The 18,610-nt window shown below is 45.4% G+C and overlaps 1 protein-coding gene across 1 annotated transcript in view; it reads left to right on the forward strand.

Moving 5' to 3' along the window:
- The window catches only part of LOC142570737 (sodium-dependent nutrient amino acid transporter 1-like), a 118,036-nt gene that overhangs the window by 44,790 nt on the left and 54,636 nt on the right, over positions 1–18,610 (forward strand). The window contains exons 3-4 of the mRNA XM_075679081.1: positions 4,750–4,928; positions 15,916–16,103. Coding sequence (XP_075535196.1) covers positions 4,750–4,928; positions 15,916–16,103 — 367 coding nt within the window. The remainder of the gene's footprint in view (positions 1–4,749; positions 4,929–15,915; positions 16,104–18,610) is intronic.

Raw genomic sequence — 18,610 nt, forward strand, 5'->3', positions numbered from 1 at the left:
TTCTCTTCCATTGTCGTCGTGGGTGCCACTGCTACTGTATAAATCTCTATAGAACTCCTCAGCCACTTGCGAACTATCTCATCCATATTAGGACAGGCCGCCATGGGAATATGAACCTGGCAATATTTAACGCTAGAACGTTATCTAGTGAGGCGAGTCTAGCAGTGCTATTGGAGGAATTAGAGGGCAGTAAATGGGATATAATAGGGCTCAGTGAAGTTAGGAGGCCGAAAGAAGCCTATACAGTGCTAAAAAGCGGGCACGTCCTGTGCTACCGGGGCTTAGCGGAGAGAAGAGAAGTAGGAGTCGGATTCCTGATTAATAAGAATACAGCTGGTAACATACAGGAATACTAATAGCATTAACGAGAGGGTGGCAGGTCTTGTTGTGAAACTTAATAAGAAGTACAAAATGAAGATTCTACAGGTCTACGCCCCTACATCCAGTCATGATGACCAGGAAGTCGAAAGCTTCTATGAAGACGTGGAATCGGCGATGGGTAGAGTGAAAACTAAATACGCTATACTAATGGGCGACTTTAATACCAAGGTAGGCATGAAGCAGGCTGGAGACGAGGCAGTGGGGGAATATGGCATAGGCACTAGGAATAGCAGGGGAGAGTTATTAGTAGAGTTTGCGGAACAGAATAATATGAGGATAATGAATTCCTTCTTCCGCAAACGGGACAGCCGGAAGTGGACGTGGAGGAGCCCGAACGACCAGACTAGAAATAAAATAGACCTCATACTCTGCGCTAACCCTGGCATCATACAAGATGTGGACGTGCTCGGCAAGGTGCGCTGCAGTGACCACAGGATGGTAAGAACTCGAATTAGCCTAGAGCTGAGGAGGGAACGGAAGAAACTGGTACAGAAGAAGCCGATTAATGAGTTAGCGGTGAGAGGGAAAATAGAGGAATTCCAGATCAAGCTACAGAACAGCTATTCGGCTTTAACTCCGGAAGAGGACCTTAGTGTTGAAGCAATGAACGACAATATTGTGGGCATCATTAAGGAGTGTGCAATGGAAGTCGGTGGTAACTCCGTTAGGCAGCATACCAGCAAACTATCGCAGGAGACGAAAGATCTGATCAAGAAACGCCAATATAGGAAAGCATCCAACCCTACAGCTAGACGAGAACTGGCAGAACTTTCGAAGTTAATCAACAAGCGTAAGACAGCTGACATAAGGAAGTATAATATGGATAGAATTGAACATGCTCTCAGGAACGGAGGAAGCCTAAAAACAGTGAAGAAGAAACTAGGAATTGGCAAGAATCAGATGTATGCGTTAAGAGACAAAGCCGGCAATATCATTACTAATATGGATGAGATAGTTCAAGTGGCTGAGGATTTCTATAGAGATTTATACAGTACGAGTGGCACCCTCGACGATAACGGAAGAGAAATTAGCCCAGAGGAATTCGAAATCCCAAAGGTAACGCCGGAAGAAGTAAAGAAAGCCTTGGGAGATATGCAAAGGGGGAAGGCAGCTGGGGAGGATCAGGTAACAGCAGATTTGTTGAAGGATGGTGGGCAGATTGTTCTAGAGAAATTGGCCACCCTGTATACGCAATGCCTCATGATCTGGAGCGTACCGGAATCTTGGAAGAACGCTAACATAATCCTAATCCATAAGAAAGGGGACGCCAAAGACTTGAAAAATTATAGACCGATCAGCTTACTGTCCGTTGCCTACAAACTATTTACTAAGGTAATCGCAAATAGAATCAGCAACACCTTAGACTTCTGTCAGGAAATGGACCAGGCAGGATTCCGTAAAGTCTCCTCAACAATAGATCATATTCACACTATCAATGAGGTGATAGAGGAATGTGCGGAATATAACCAACCCTTATATATAGCTTTCATTGTTTACGAGAAAGCGTTTGATTCTGTCGAAACCTCAGCAGTCATGGAGGCATTACGGAATCAAGGTGTAGACGAGCCGTATGTAAAAATACTGAAAGATATCTATAGCGGCTCCACAGCCACCGTAGTCCTCCATAAAGAAAGCAACAAAATCCCAATAAAGAAAGGCGTCAGGCAGGGAGATACGATCTCCCCAATGCTATTCACAGCGTGTTTACTGGAGGTATTCAGAGACCTGGATTGGGAAGAATTGGGGATAAAAGTTAATGGAGAATACCTTAGTAACTTGCGATTCGCTGATGATATTGCCTTGCTTAGTAACTCAGTGGACCAGTTGCAATGCATGCTCACTGACCTGGAGAGGCAAAGCAGAAGAGTGGGTCTAAAAATTAATCTGCAGAAAACTAAAGTAATGCTTAACAGTCTCGGAAGAGAACAGCAACTTACAATAGGCAGCGAGGCACTGGAAGTCGTAAGGGAATACATCTACTTAGGGCAGGTAGTGACGGCGGATCCGGATCATGAGACGGAAATAATCAGAAGAATAAGAATGGGCTGGGGTGCGCTTGGCAGGCATTCTGAGATCATGAACAGCAGGTTGCCATTATCCCTCAAGAGAAAAGTATATAATCGCTGTGTCTTACCAGTATTCACCTACGGGGCAGAAACCTGGAGGCTTACGAAAAGGGTTCTACTCAAATTGAGGACGACGCAACGAACTATGGAAAGAAGAATGATAGGTGTAACGTTAAGGGATAAGAAAAGAGCAGATTGGGTGAGGGAACAAACGCGAGTTAATGACATCTTAGTTGAAATCAAGAAAAAGAAATGGGCATGGGCAGGACACGCAATGAGGAGGGAAGATAACCCATGGTCATTAAGGGTTACGGACTGGATCTCAAGGGTAGGGAAGCGTAGCAGGGGGCTGCAGAAAGTTAGGTGGGCGGATGAGAATAAGAAGTTTGCAGGCATGGCATGGCCACAATTAGTACATGAGCGGGGTTGTTGGAGAAGTATGGGAGAGGCCTTTGCCCTGCAGTGGGCGTAACCAGGCTGATGATGATGATGATCCATATTAGTAATGATATTGCCGGCTTTGTCTCTTAACGCATACATTCGATTCTTGCCAATTCCTAGTTTCTTCTTCACTGTTTTTAGGCTTCCTCCGTTCCTGAGAGCATGTTCAGTTCTATCCATATTATACTTCCTTATGTCAGCTGTCTTATGCTTGTTGATTAACTTCGAAAGTTCTGCCGGTCTATTCTAGCTGCAGGGTTAGATGCTTTCATACATTGTCGTTTCTTGATCAGATCTTTAGTCTCCTGCGATAGTTTGCTGGTATCCTGCCTAACGGAGTTACCACCGACTTCCATTGCACACTCCTTAATGATGCCCACAAGATTGACGTGCATTGCTTCAACACTAAGGTCCTCCTTATGAGTTAAAGCGGAATACCTGTTCTGTAGCTTGATCTGGAATTCCTCTATTTTCCCTCTTACCGCTAACTCATTAATCGGCTTCTTATGTACCGGTTTCTTCCGTTTCAGCTTGTAGGGCTTGAATATGCCTGTAAGCGCTAGCTGGGTAGACTGAACAAGCGTCAAGTCGGGCTGAATCAGCCCGACTGCATGGGGTAGGGTGACCCAGTCCAACCGTTTGCAGCATGCATGTAAGTGCGCGACAGACGCGGACAAAAGAAAGAGAAAGAGAAGGAGTTTAAGGGAGGAGAAAAAAAAGGAAAGAAAAATTTCTGAAGCATAACTGCAGCACCTTTCTCCCGGCTTGCCTGCCATCCAGAGTGTTTATAAATGTTTCGCACCCAGCATGCAAGTGCGATCTACCCTGCGACGTTCAGCTGGTGTGGCAGGTCGTGTAGTTTGACAAATTTCAGTTTCAGCGACATCAACCACGTAGTCAAACCTTTGTCGGCCGAGCCCGTGCACTCGCCTGAGCTCTCTCTAGACGTCAGTGACTTTTCCGAAAGGCGCCAACGCCAGCCACACACATCTTCATCAGGCATGTTAGGAAGGAGCCAGTGAAGCTTTATCCCGATGTCTTGTACTCCAGAGTCAATGACTCGACAGTGGTGGTCCTTTACTTTCAGTTCATCCAGGCAGACGATTTTCTTCACTGCTGTGGCGTTTCGGAATGTTAGTGCTCGTACGTGGCTCATGCAATACGTCCCTATGGAGCGGTGACCTCTGGGAGCAGCGAAACTTAAGCCATTGCATCACCAATGCCTTCTACACGGTAGGGATGCGCTTTGAAACCCATGTGCGAGAACACTGTATTAGCAACAAATGGTTCTGTGGGCAAAGTTGGAAAGATCAGCCGATGCTGTTCATATCCGGCGAAAATCCCGTTTTCTCGGCTGGGCTAGCCGTTGTCACCGCTCCGAAGGAGTTCTGCGTGTGGCGTCCGGACGTTCCGCACGCATGCTTTTTTTCTTTTCATTGCTTTCTGAAACACTCGGCACGTGTGCCACGTGGCACTTCCCGGTATTCCTGCGATAGCTCGCGCGTTCAGGCGCCGTGTTAAACTGCACCACATCCGGGGCCGGCGCAATTTATCCAGTACTTTCCTCGTAGCTGTGTACGTTACGTAGAAACTATGCGATTTTGTACGAAGTTCCTAAGCACGAGGTTGCGGGATCAAATCCCGGCCGCGGCGTCCGCATTTCGTCGGGGGCGAAATGCAAAAACGCTCGTGCGCTCAAATTTAAGTACGTGTTAAAGAATCCCAAGGGCTCAAAATGAATTCGTACTCTCCCACTACGGTGTGTCTCATAATCAGGCCAGTGCTTTGGTACATAAAACCACAGAATTCAATGAATTTAAATTTAAGTTCTCGCCCAGTTTCCATGTGTGCATGCTCGCAGGCCTCGGCTGGACGATGCTGTACAGCGACATGCTGCTGGCGCTTTCCTACATTCCGCCAGCAGCCTACTGCATCGTCTACATAGCAGCCCTGTTCGAAGCTGAGCTCCCTTGGAGTACCTGCGGAGGAGGAGAGCACGGCGCCGAAGAGCGTGGCTGCTACCACGTCAAGCCCGGCACGGTCAGCCAGCGCACGTCTTACGCTTATGCAGCGAATGATCGTCAAGCATAACTTTGTACATGTAACTTTCACGCCTTGTGTTTATTCCGAAATGGGAATCGTAAAAATACATGCTAAACGCTTTCGGGGAACTCAAGGAAGTACTTAGAAAAGAATTCACTGTTGGATGGCTTGGTTAAGCATTGCCAGCGAAAAGTTAATTCTCAGTGTAAAACTCTAGAAGCACACAATGAGAAGAATGGAAACAGAGGGGCTTGATTTTTGCTAATCACGAACCTATTGCATGTTGGCTTTGTATGGTCGTCGGAAATACACAAGGACGACGAACGCGAACGTGCAGTGGCAGCTGCTTGCTTAACATAACGAAAAAAAAGTATGGCCTTTACAGCTTTTGCGCAGAAACCGCATTATGATGAAGCGACAACGTATGTCAACAAATTATTACGGAAGAACGCTTCTATTTAGCATCAAGCATAGGTATTTTCAGTCTTTGTTGCGTTTTTATGTTACCCTTTTTCTTATATTACGAAGCGCACTTTTACTATTCTCCTAATACGCCTACCGTGAACTGCTGTCCTGAAATCGTGGCTAGCTTTCATAGGCAGCAATAGAAGCCACTAAGTTAACACGCTTATCGCTTTTATTTACATTTATAGGGTGCTTCCTGAGTCGGCAGTTTACACATCGGACAGCCTGGTCAATCGACATCTTGCCGCAGGTCAAACGAATGAACTATAGGCTTCTGGTGTGCTTTGATGCTTCACTTGGCAGCGTTACCCGCTATCACAACGTACAGAGAATGACACCGGCTTAGAACATGCTTTATGTTTTGGACTGCACGCGGGAAATGTAGCAGAACACCTGGTTCGAGAAATATGGGGTAGGCACTGATAAATTCCGCTGTTGTGCAATTGTATGTCTCACGACACCGGTTCAGCTGAGACTCTTCAGAGAAAGTTGGAATTGTGCTTCCTGTAGCAATGTGCTTCATTACCGTATTTTTTCTTTCCCACCCTGTAACAGCCCGCAAAGGGCTTACAGTATTGTAAATAAAAAAAAGTACTCCCTGTTGAGGTCTTTGAGCCAATCACAGACGCCTTAGGAGCCTTGTGGCCCAGTGAGGGCTGACAACATAGTGAATTTGAAAGCAAGGCAGAATTTTGCACCGTCCAGAAAACCATCCGTCATATGAAATGCATGGCTTCATTTGCGGGATGCATTCTTAACTCTTGCCCTGTTGTTTGCTGCATGGTTTTACAATCGCGTTTGCTACCAGGAGCGCGGCCTGCCTTGCCGCGCCTTAAAGCAGAAATGGAAATTGCCACGATCTGGCACCAACTGTAAGGGCTTTTACATGAACCCGACAGAAGGGGGTCGAATCAGCTTGTAGGGCTTGAATATGCCTGTAAGCGCTAGCTGGGTAGACTGAACAAGCGTCAAGTCGGGCTGAATTAGCCCGACTGCATGGGGTAGGGTGACCCAGTCCAACCGTTTGCAGCATGCATGTAAGTGCGCGACAGACGCGGACAAAAGAAAGAGAAAGCCCTATTGTGTCCACTCCTTCTATTCCTTTTGTTGGCGCCTCTCACTCTGTAGCTACCATGAAGCTTCACCAACTCGCCCAATATTCCATCCTATTGACTGTAAACGCGGAAAGGTCGGGCCCGCCAGTGCTGAGACCTGCGCGGGTCTACTCTGACATCGCGATTTCTGCCCTGGTAGCAGGAATACCACCAGAACAATGCAAAGACAAGGTACTGTGCAGTGCAACCTCATTGTAGCGATAAGACCCATGGAATAGAGCCCTTGCAGACGGCTGCGGGAACCGGAAGCCCACTTCAAACACGCTGATCTCTCGTCTCGACGCTGTGCGCCATCGTTGTCCAGACTCGTCAGCAGTGAGTTCATATAAACGCGGCCACGTCAGGGTAGGTCAGCCCGATTTCTAACTCGAGCAGCTCACGTCGGGTTCGTATAAATGTAACCTATGAACCTATGAACGTTGTCTCGTGTGCGTAAGTTTCTTAACTCAGCTTGCGTGAACGTTTTGGCAACCGAACTTAGCAACTGCCGAGGCCCGCACAGGAATTCGGGGCGCGGTGCACACGATACAGTTGGCAGACCGAACACGACGACGGCAGGTTCTGAATCTCCGAATCGTGCAACCTTCGCTACGGTTTTGCGGCGCGGCACAGCAGACAGCTCTTCCTATGTGTCGACAGCAGCTGTTGAAGCCTGCATTGAAGGGCAGGGCGAGAAACCATAATGCATCCCGTAAATGAAGCCACGCATGATTGCATCTGGCTGATCTCGAGCCATGTGGTATGACTAAATGATGCTCGCACAGTACTCAGCGCGTGGGTCGAGTTTTCGATAGAGTTGTTTTGCAGTTTTGTGAGCCTTTGTAGGTTCAAAATAAAGGTGGCGCACCATGCCTGCTGACTGCACTCTTCACGTTATCCGAGAATAATGATGGTGATTTATTGGCATCCCCTTTGAAACGGCACAGTGAGAAATAGTCCCTTAGCCTGCTTGAGTTAATGAGAGATGCAATGCATTATTTTCATTCTTTATAATTTATGTACGGTAGGCGCACCCTAGCGACCTCATATCCAATAATTTTTTCTCAAGCTTCTCGAAACGTGTCATACGTTTAAACTTCTGCAACAGCGTTTGAACATCACGACTAAGGACCGAAAAACGGAGTCCCACTGCTCATAATTGGCTTGCCTATAATCCTCAAAGCTTCACAACCTTTAATGCTTAAGACATTGTTTGGGATATTATCGGCTTTAGTGAGATCGGAAGAACTAGTGAGGCTTACACATTGCCATATAACGGCCATGTCCTCTGCTATAGAGGTCTCCCTGATAAGAAGCGATACGGGGTAGGATTTTTAATTCATAAGGACATAGCGGGCAACATTGACGGATTCTACAGCATTAACGAGAGGGTAGCAGTAGTCGTAATCAAACTTAATGAGATGTAAAGATTAAAGGTAGTACAAACCTACGCTCCAACATCCAATCACGACGATGAGGTAGATCAGTTTTATGGAGATGTTGGATTAGCGATGAGAAAAGTGCAAACTCGGTGTACAGTGCTAATGCGTGACTTAAATGCAAAAGTGGGGAAAAAGCAGGCGGGTGAACAGGCAGTTGGCAACTACGGCGTCGATACTAGGAACGCTAGAGGAGAGATGCTCGTAGAATTCGCAGAAAGCAGTAAGCTGACAATAATTAACACCTTTTTCAGGAGACGTAGCAGCAGAAAGTGTAACTGGAAAAGCCCTAATGGTGAAACAAGAAATGAAATTGATTTCATACTTTCTGCCGATCCCAGCATAATGCAGGATGTAGAAGTGATAGGTAGGGTTAAATGCAGTGATCATAGGTTAGTGAGGGCTAGGATTCACCTCAATTTGAACAGAGCATGAGTAAAATTGGTCCAGAAAGAACAGGTCAAATTAGAGGCAGTAAGGGTAAAAGCAGACAACTTTAGGCTGGTACTGGCAAACAAATATGGAGCCTTAGAACAGAGAGATGATGATAATGACAGAGGTAATGAGTGAAACCGTAATGAGGCTGGGCTTCAGAGGCAGCAGTTGAAGTGGGGGGCAAGGCACCAAGGCAGCCAGTAGGCAAACTCGCCCAAATAACAAAGGACCTAATAGATAAACAACAAAGAATGAAAGTATTCAACTCAAGAGATCAGATAGAATTCGCGGAACTGTCAAAATTGATAAACAAAGCGAAAATAAGGGATATTCGAAATTATAACGTGAGAAAGACTTAAGAAGTCGTAAAAAATGGACACAGCCTGAAATCAGTGAGAAGGAAACTTGGCATAGGACAAACCAATATGTATGCACTGAAATAGAAGCAGGGTAATATCATCAGCAATCTCGAAGGTACAAGAAAAGCAGCAGAAGAATTCCATACTGACTTGTACAGTACCCGAAGGACTCAGGAGTACTCTATTCGAAACAATTTTGAACAGTCTACAGAAACTCCTCCCATAATTAGCAATGAGGTCAGAAGGGCCTTGCAAGGCATGAAATGGGGAAAAGCGGCAGGATAGGATGGAATAACAGTCAATGTAATCAAAGATGGAGAAGACATAATACTAGGAGAACTGGTGGCTCTCTATGCGAAGTATGTATCGAGTGCGAGGGTCCCAGAAAACTGGAAGAATGCAAACATTATACTAACCCAAAAAAGGGAGACGTTAAAGAACTGAAAAATTATAGGCCCATTAGCTTACTCCCAGTATTATATAAAATATTTACCAAAATATTCTTTAATAGAATAAGGGCAACACTGGGCTTTTGTCAACCAAGGGCACAGGCTGGCTTCAGGAAGGGATACTCTACTATGGATCACATCCATGTCATTAATCAGGTTATCGAGAAATCCGCAGAGTACAATAAGCCTCTCTTTATGGCTTTCATAGATTATTAAAAACATGTGATTCAGTAGAGATACCAGCAATCATAGAGGCATTGTGTAATCAAGGAGTACAGACTGCTTACTTGAATACCCTGGAAAGTATCTACAGAGATTACACAGCCACCTTAATTATACACAAGAAAAGTAGGAAAATACATAAAGAAAGGGATCAGACAAGGAAACACAATCTCCACAATTCTATTCACTGCGTGCTTGGAAGAAGTATTGAAGCTATTAAACTGGGAAGGTTTAGGAGTAAGGATCGACGGCGAATATTTCAGCAACCTTCGGTTTCCCGGTGACATTGTTCTATTCAGCAACACTGCGGACGAGTTACTACAAATGATTGAGGACCTTAACAGGGAGCGTGTAAGAGTGGGCTTGAAGATTAATATGCAGAAGACAAAGATAATGATGAACAACCGGGCGAGGGAACAAGAGTTCATAATCGCAAGTCAGCCTCTAGAGTCTGCGAAGGAGTACGTTTATCTAGGTCAGTTAATCACATGGAACCCTGACCAGGAGAAGGAAATTCACAGAATAAAAATGGGTTGGATCGCATACGGCAGGCATCGTGAGATCCTGACTGGGAGCTTACCGCTATTGTTGAAAAGGAATGTATACAATCAGTGCATTTTACCGGTGCTGACATATGGGGCAGAGACTTGGAGGCTGACAAAGAAGCTTGAGAACAAGTTAAGAACCGCGCAAAGAGCGATGGAACGAATAATGCTAGGCATAACTTTAGAAGACAGACAGACAGCGTTGTGGATCAGAGAGCAAACGGGTATAGACAATATTTTAATAGACAGTAAGAGGAAAAAAGTGGCGCTGGGCAGGTCATGTAAGGCGCAAATTAGATAACCGTTGGATTATTAGGGTGACAGAATGGGTACCAAGAGAAGGGAAGCGCAGTAGAAGTCGGTAGGAGACTAGGTGGTGCCACGAAATAAGGAAATTTATGGGTGCTAGTTGGAATCAGTTGGCGGAGGACAGGGGTAATTGGAGATCGCAGGTAGAGGCCTTCCTCCTGCTGTGGACATAAAAGAGGCTACTGCTGCTACTGATGCTGCTGCTGATGATGAATGTGGCAAAAGCCAATGCGCTGTTCCTCAAACGCTGAATCACCCGCGATAACAATTTCCGTAATGGAAATAACACAGAAATATGCCCCAATTATCAATTGAGCATACAGCTCCATTACCTGCAGACACATCAAACGTAACAATCTGCCATTACAGATACCAACAAAAACCAAATGAACATGCATGCATATTCACTTCTACGTGTACGCATCTAATGGTTTCGAACCGTTAAGGATTGAGGAGAAATAGAAGAGCGGACTTGGCTCTTCAGCACAGATATCTAACCAGGGACCTTTATTTATCTTATTTATTTACATATACCGCTGTCTTTGTGCAAGATAGAGCAGGCATTTACACAGATAGTGAATACTATATTGCACGGTACAACAAAGTGGATATACAGAGGTTCAACTTGTAACACGTTTAGGTAAAATGTCAACAAACCATCATCATAAGGTAGGTTAGGCATATAAGCATCTAATTCATTCCATAATTGAACGGTTAAAGGAAAATAAAGTTTGTAACAGTCCAGGTAGGTTCTGAAAGGTGCGATATTTATTGGGTGTGTGCGCCTAGTTGGCCGGCAGGAAGACTGCAAAACTTGACGGGTGCCGAAATGAGCGACTTGAGTCGGTCATTTCGGCACCCGTCAGGACAGTAGGCTTGTGTAGCAAGGAAATGCGTTCACAAGTCCGTCGGTACTTCAACGCAGAAAGTGATTAGCGAATCGCTTGCACTGTCGATGAAAAGTCGCGATCGTACCCCTGGGAAATCAATCTAATCGCCTTCTTTTGCACTTCAATTTTGTCAATGTCCCGTGAAAAATGCAGTGACCACATAACACAGGCACATTCAAGAACCGGGTGGACCAGTGTGCCAGCAGCTTTCACTCGATAGTGGAATTTTTTACTGTGTGCTTTAGGCTGCCAAGTTTCCCTCGTGCACGCGTACGTATTCGCTCTACGCGGTCATGACAATTCAGGTTAGTTGTGAAATTTGTTCCGGATTAGTTGGAGCTCGTTCACGTGAAGTGATTTTTTGTCGTTGGGTTCCGTACTCGATGTGCAAATGTCGTTTTCTGTTTGTGAACGTCATGACTACGGTATTCTTGGAATGAATTTTTATGTGTCATTGGCCATTCTACTGGCAGAAAAGAGAAGACATATTTTTCAGCATTGTCCTCACAATTAGTGCTGGCAATGTTAGTGTATAAAACACAATCATTTGCATGCAAATGAGTTTTAGCCTGCGTGTTAGCAGCAATATCAGCTACAGCAACAAAATAAATCTCAAAGTTCTAAGAACTGAGCCCCGTAGCTCAATTTATGTCATCAGAGCGAGGTTGTCCTTTAATAGCTGTGACGAAGGCTGAGAATGAATGCCCAAACAATCATAATTGCAGTACAATAGCTTTGTATCTTCTAGAATTGTGCTCAATTTTCAGAGAAGTTTGTTTTGACGCGCAAAGTCAGAAGCTCTACTATAATCTATGAAAATGGCATCAAGCTGCTCGCGTAGGCCAAGTGCTGATGCAAAGTTATGCGCGAATTCTATGAGCCAAAGAACTATTGAGAGACTAGGTTGACAGCCGAGTTGATGTGAGAGAACCGCATTGTTGTTTAGTTATATTCTACAATATGTTGTGAATTATGTGTTCAAGAAGCTTCCACGATGACGAGATCAGATATATTGGCCTATAGTTGGTGAATACTTTTCTACAATCAGGCCTAAACACAGGAATAACGTAGCATTTCTTTCAGTATAAGAGTAACAGAACACGTGTCTAGTGACCTAGTAAGCGTAAATGCTCTGTAGCGGGCATTCCATTCGGAGTGTCTCTTTAGGAATTTGTTTTGTGGTAGCGGATGCTGCACAGTGAAGTGCTGGCGGACCAACTCAGGGCTGTCCAGAGGGCCCGTGTGACGGCAGAGGGGCTCGGCCTCTCTGTCCCGACGTGGGAGCGGCCCGCATTAGTCCCAGACTGATCCCTCAGGACCTAAATAAAGTTCTTCATACCATATCGACTGGTCTGGAGCACTTACATGCGTCAATTTTTAACAAAGGATTGTTAACAAAGATGTTAACAAAGGATGTTTAACAAAGATTGCAGCGGTGGCGTAGAGGTAGAACACCCGCCTCGCGTACAAGAGGTCCGTGGTTCGAATCCCGGTGCCGGCAATTTTCCACCGGATTAAAAAAAAAAATCCGCGTGTTGCTAAAATTGCACAAACAGGCCTGGAGTGTGGCCTGATCCCGGTGACCAGAACCGGTAACGCACTCCCTCACCAGAGCAGGATTGGCCACCCTGGTGCAGTACTTGGCCACAACCTCCTATGAACACAAAAGTTCAATTGCTGAGGAGTTCTTTAGAGATTTATACAGTACCAGTGGCACCCACGACGATAATGGAAGAGAAAATAGTCTAGAGGAATTCGAAATCCCGAAGGTAACACCGGAAGAAGTAAAGAAAGCCTTAGGAGATATGCAAAGGGGGGAAGGCAGCTGGGGAGGATCAGGTAACAGCAGATTTGTTGAAGGATGGTGGACAGATTGTTCTAGAGAAACTGGCCACCCTGTATACGCAATGCCTCATGACCTAGAGCGTACCGGAATCTTGGAAGAACGCTAACATAATCCTAATGCATAAGAAAGGGGACGCCAAAGACTTGAAAAATTATAGACCGATCAGCTTACTGTCCGTTGCCTACAAAGTATTTACTAAGGTAATTGCAAATAGAATCAGGAACACCTTAGACTTCTGTCAACCAAAGGACCAGGCAGGATTCCGTAAAGGCTACTCAACAATAGACCATATTCACACTATCAATCAAGTGATAGAGAAATGTGCAGAATATCATCATCATCAGCCTAGTTACGCCCACTGCAGGGCAAAGGCCTCTCCCATACTTCTCCAACTACCCCGGTCATGTACTAATTGTGGCCATGTTGTCCCTGCAAACATCTTAATTTCATCCGCCCACCTAACTTTCTGCCGCCCCCTGCTACGCTTCCCTTCCCTTGGAATCCAGTCCGTAACCCTTAATGACCATCGGTTATCTTCCCTCCTCATTACATGTCCTGCCCATGCCCATTTCTTTTTCTTGATTTCAACTAAGATGTCGTTTACCCGCGTTTGTTGCCTCACCCAATCTGCTCTTTTCTTATCCCTTAACGTTACACCCATCATTCTTCTTTCCATAGCTCGTTGCGTCGTCCTCAATTTCAGCAGAACCCTTTTCGTAAGCCTCCAGGTTTCTGCCCCATATGTGAGTACTGGTAACACACAGCTGTTATACACTTTCCTTTTGAGGGATAGTGGCAACCTGCTGTTCATGATTTGAGAATGCCTGCCAAACGCACCCCAGCCCATTCTTATTCTTCTGGTTATTTCAGTCTCATGATCCGGATCCGTGGTCACTACCTGCCCTAAGTAGATGTATTCCCTTACCACTTCCAGTGCTTCGCTACCTATCGTAAACTGCTGTTCTCTTCCGAGACTGTTAAACAATACTTTAGTTTTCTGCAAATTAATTTTCAGACCCACCCTTCTGCTTTGCCTCTCCAGGTCAGTCAGCATGCATTGCAATTGGTCTCCTGAGTTACTAAGCAAGGCAATATCATCAGCGAATCGCAAGTTGCTAAGGTATTCTCCATCAACTTTTATCCCCAATTCTTCCCACTCCAGGCCTCTGAATACCTCCTGTAAACATGCTGTGAATAGCATTGGAGATATCGTATCTCCCTGTCTGACGCCTTTCTTTATAGGGATTTTGTTACTTTCTTTGTGGAGGACTACGGTGGCTGTGGAGCCGCTATAGATATTTTCCAGTATTTTTACATATGGCTCATCTACACCCTGATTCCGTAATGCCTCCATGACTGCTGACTGCTGCTGCTGAGAATATAACCAACCCTTATATATAGCTTTCATTGATTACGAGAAAGCGTTTGATTCAGTCGAAACCTCAGCAGTCATGGAGGCATTACGGAATCAGGGTGTAGATGAGCCATATGTAAAAATACTGGAAGATATCTATAGCGGCTCCACAGCCACCGTAGTCCTCCATAAAGCAAGCAACAAAAACTCAATAAAGAAAGGCGTCAGGCAGGGACATACGATATCTCCAATGCTATTCACAGCGTGTTTACAGGAGGTATTCAGAGACCTGGATTGGGAAGAATTGGGGATAAAAGTTAATGGAGAATACCTTAGTAACTTGCGATTCGCTGACGATATTGCCTTGCTTAGTAACTCAGGGGACCAATTGCAATGCATGCTCACTGACCTGGAGAGGCAAAGCAGAAGAGTGGGTCTAAAAATTAATATGCAGAAAACTAAAGTAATGCTTAACAGTCTCGGGAGAGAACAGCAATTTACAATAGGCAGCGAGGCACTGGAAGTCGTAAGGGAATATATCTACTTAGGGCAGGTAGTGACGGCGGATCCGGATCATGAGACGGAAATAATCAGAAGAATAAGAATGGGCTGGAGTGCGTTTGGCAGGCATTCCCAAATCATGAACAGCAGGTTGCCGTTATCCCTCAAGAGAAAAGTATATCATAGCTGTGTCTTACCAGTACTCACCTACGGGGCAGAAACCTGGAGGCTTACGAAAAGGGTTCTACTCAAATTGAGGACGACACAACGAGCTATGGAAAGAAGAATGATAGGTGTAACGTTAAGGGATAAGAAAAGAGCAGATTGGGTGAGGGAACAAACGCGAGTTAATGACATCTTAGTTGAAATCAAGAAAAAGAAATGGGCATGGGCAGGACATGTAATGAGGAGGGAAGATAACCGATGGTCATTAAGGGTTACGGACTGGATCCCAAGGGAAGGGAAGCGTAGCAGGGGGCGGCAGAAAGTTAGGTGGGCGGATGAGATTAAGAAGTTTGCAGGGACGGCATGGCCACAATTAGTACATGACCGGGGTTGTTGGAGAAGTATGGGAGAGGCCTTTGCCCTGCAGTGGGCGTAACCAGGCTGATGATGATGATGACGATGATGATGTGCACGCCACCACAATTTACTACAATATCCGTGGATGGCGGGAGCTCACAAGGAACACTAAGGATGAGCGCTATTGCCACTACTCTGCCCAAGGACGGACTTACTCACTAAAGCCATCGGCGATGACTAGAGGGGCAGAGCACGCTTGATAGCTAATAACAAGTGAAGAGGAGGATGGACGGGAGCAGGGGTTGCTTGAGTTCCAAAATTCAGACCAATTTTCCTTAGTAAATCTGCTATAGGGTTTGGTTATAGTAAAATTCCTTGGCCCCTTGCATCTTTCGCTGTATAGAGTGAGTTTAGCCGAGCATAGCAAGTCGCTGGAATTGTATGTCTCGTTGCGCCGTTGGAGGCATTGTGGATGTGCTTCTATACAGACAAATACAAATGCGCTTTACAGACATCAGGCCTTCGCAAACTCCAGCTTTGGTATTCTCGCCCAGTACCCATGCTCGAAGGTGAACGAGACCTTGGCTCGGCGATACTGGGCGCGCAACTACAGCGGGGAGGCCGCCATCGTCGTGAATGGCAGCGGAGGCCAGGAGCCGGTGTCCGTGCCCTTCCGCGAATACGAAGCCCTGCGAAGCAGCTGCGTCAACGGCACAGTGTCGGCGGCCAGAGCCTTCTTCGAGTGAGATGACAACAGTCCTGTTACGAATCCCTTGCGCCTCGTATTTAGCTGCATGTAATGTAAGGCTACTACTACTCGCAAAGAAAGTGCACCTCCAGACGACGTGTTTGCGGCTGGATCAGTCTTTCGTTTTCACTTTGCGTTCTACGACACCTGGATCATTGATTGCGTGAGGCCCTCGGCGCATGCGTCGCAGAACCATGGTAGACATGCTGAAATACGAACAGTTTATAGCGTATACCGTCATCGCTTACAGTACTGCAGTGTAGAGCTTAGACGAAACTATTTATTCCTGAACCACCACTCGGGCTTGGTGAACAAACATAGTCCGCGGATAGGATAGGCTGCTGTGAATATCTCAGCCCGATTTTGCAGTCGTGCGCGGCGCGTGGAGCTCGTAATCGGAGCGCCAAGTCACCTTTTTCTCAAACGCTCTCTTTTCAACAGAAGCCTGTTCTTCAATCTGTTCTGGACGTTTTATTTCATAACATATTACCTTCCCATACGCGGCTGCTATTGACCAATAGCTGACGTCATTCAAGAAGAGTTTGCATCAGTGAGCTCCTTTCTACTGTTACTGAGTGTATTCCTTGATGCAGTTTAATAAACCGGCCGAAGTAAGCGCTTTCGAATTTTGATAATTACGTACTTCAGGAAGAAGCTTGGCCGCAGCTTGGCCCGCTTGCCCGCAGCGGCCCCAATAGGAATTAATCTTTGGCCACCCTGTTTATCGGTGTCGTAGCCGTAGGGTCTCGCTAATTTCTACTAGGTTTTGAACGGTAAACTAGCCTCGAACCACGCGAAACTTAAGCGGAAGCTTTAGCTCGAGCATAACTCCGACGCACATTATTCAAATGCATATAAAACGCAGAAACGCTTTTCTCAGATAACCCCCTATCGATTTTAATGAAATTTGTTGCATTTCAGAGAGAATTCTAGTGAATATTGGAATCCCAATTTCCATTTAGGGCCCGAATTTTGTTACAGGAATTTTCAGAACTGCGGAAGTTCGAGAAAAATAGAATCACGAAATTTACTATTTAATAGCTCTGCATCAAAATCAGATATCTCTGTTCTGTAAACCACATCCATTAGATCATTCAACGCGGACAAATTCGATACGTCAATATATATCTTACGTGAATTTGTTACGTTGTGTACAAGGGTTCTGCAAAAGCTGTATTTCCATATTATTAAATTTCTTCAGTTCATGTGCAACAAACAGATTTTGTCTGTTTTAGATGTACTATTAGATGCGATTGGCAGAATTGTGATATCATTTTACATTGCTAAATTACAGTTTTGAGCTTGATAGTTTCGTTTTCTAAAATGTGCGAATGTTACTAGTTTCTAATAAAAAATTGACGACGTAAAACAAAAATTCGAAACGAATAGTTACTAGATTTTAAGTTTTTCTTTTAAATGTAACACACCTCGTCGAATTTGGTTCAGTGATTGCCGACAAAAATGAATTCTCCTTTTACATCTGTTTATATAGGAGCACCGGAGCTAAAGCTTCCCATACGCGGCTGCTATTGACCAATAGCTGACGTCAATCAAGAAGAGTTTGCATCAGTGAGCTCCTTCCTACTGTTACAGAGTGTATTCCTTGATGCAGTTTAATAAACCGGTCGAAGTAAGCGCTTTAGCATTTTGATAATTACGTACTTCAGGAGCTCCTTCCTACTGTTACTGAGTGTATTGCTTGATGCAGTTTAATAAACCGGTCGAAGTAAGCGCTTTCGAATTTGGATAATTACGTACTTCAGGAGCTCCTTCCTACTGTTACTGAGTGTATTCCTTGATGCAGTTTAATAAAGCGGTCGAAGTAAGCGCTCTCGAATTTTGATAATTACGCGAAATACGCATGCTTGGCCGACATCGCTTCGTATTGAACTATTGATAGCGCTTCAAAATCCGCCATTTGGATGTGCCTACAATCCGTCGGTCAAGCTGATGCAGGACAAAGCCGGTCCACACCGGCTGGCACGGCCAGATATAAGTGTATGAGTGCGAGCATGCACTGAAGCCCTAGGCTTTTGTGCAAAAAGTAAAAGTTGCACATATGCACTACAGTTTCGCTGCGGTGTGCTACGTATTGTACACTCTTAAAAAAGTTTGCATCCTTCGGGGCTTATCCGCCAGGCTACAAGAAGCATCACGTAGCACGGACCTGGCGGAGCAGCTCTGGGCCGTCCGGCGAGCCCACGATGCGGCCAGGGAGTTACAACTCCCGGTCCCAACGTGGGAGTAGCCCGCTCTATGGGACCTTGCGTCCCGTAGCTCGCAGGACCTTTCATTAAGGTTATCCAATCCAAACAAAAAATCTTGGCCAGCAACAATAACTGTCACTATCTTGCCCACGTTTCCTTTCTTTAACGCTGCATTAACGGTATTTCCAGGTCACAAACACCATGCGCGTTGTCAGCGTGACATATCATGGTCGACAGGAAAGTAGCCAGCGCAGTTTTTCAGAAATAAAACGCGACCAAGGCAGATGACCCTTA

Source organism: Dermacentor variabilis, chromosome 2, assembly GCF_050947875.1.
Source record: "Dermacentor variabilis isolate Ectoservices chromosome 2, ASM5094787v1, whole genome shotgun sequence".
NCBI lineage: Eukaryota > Metazoa > Arthropoda > Arachnida > Ixodida > Ixodidae > Dermacentor > Dermacentor variabilis.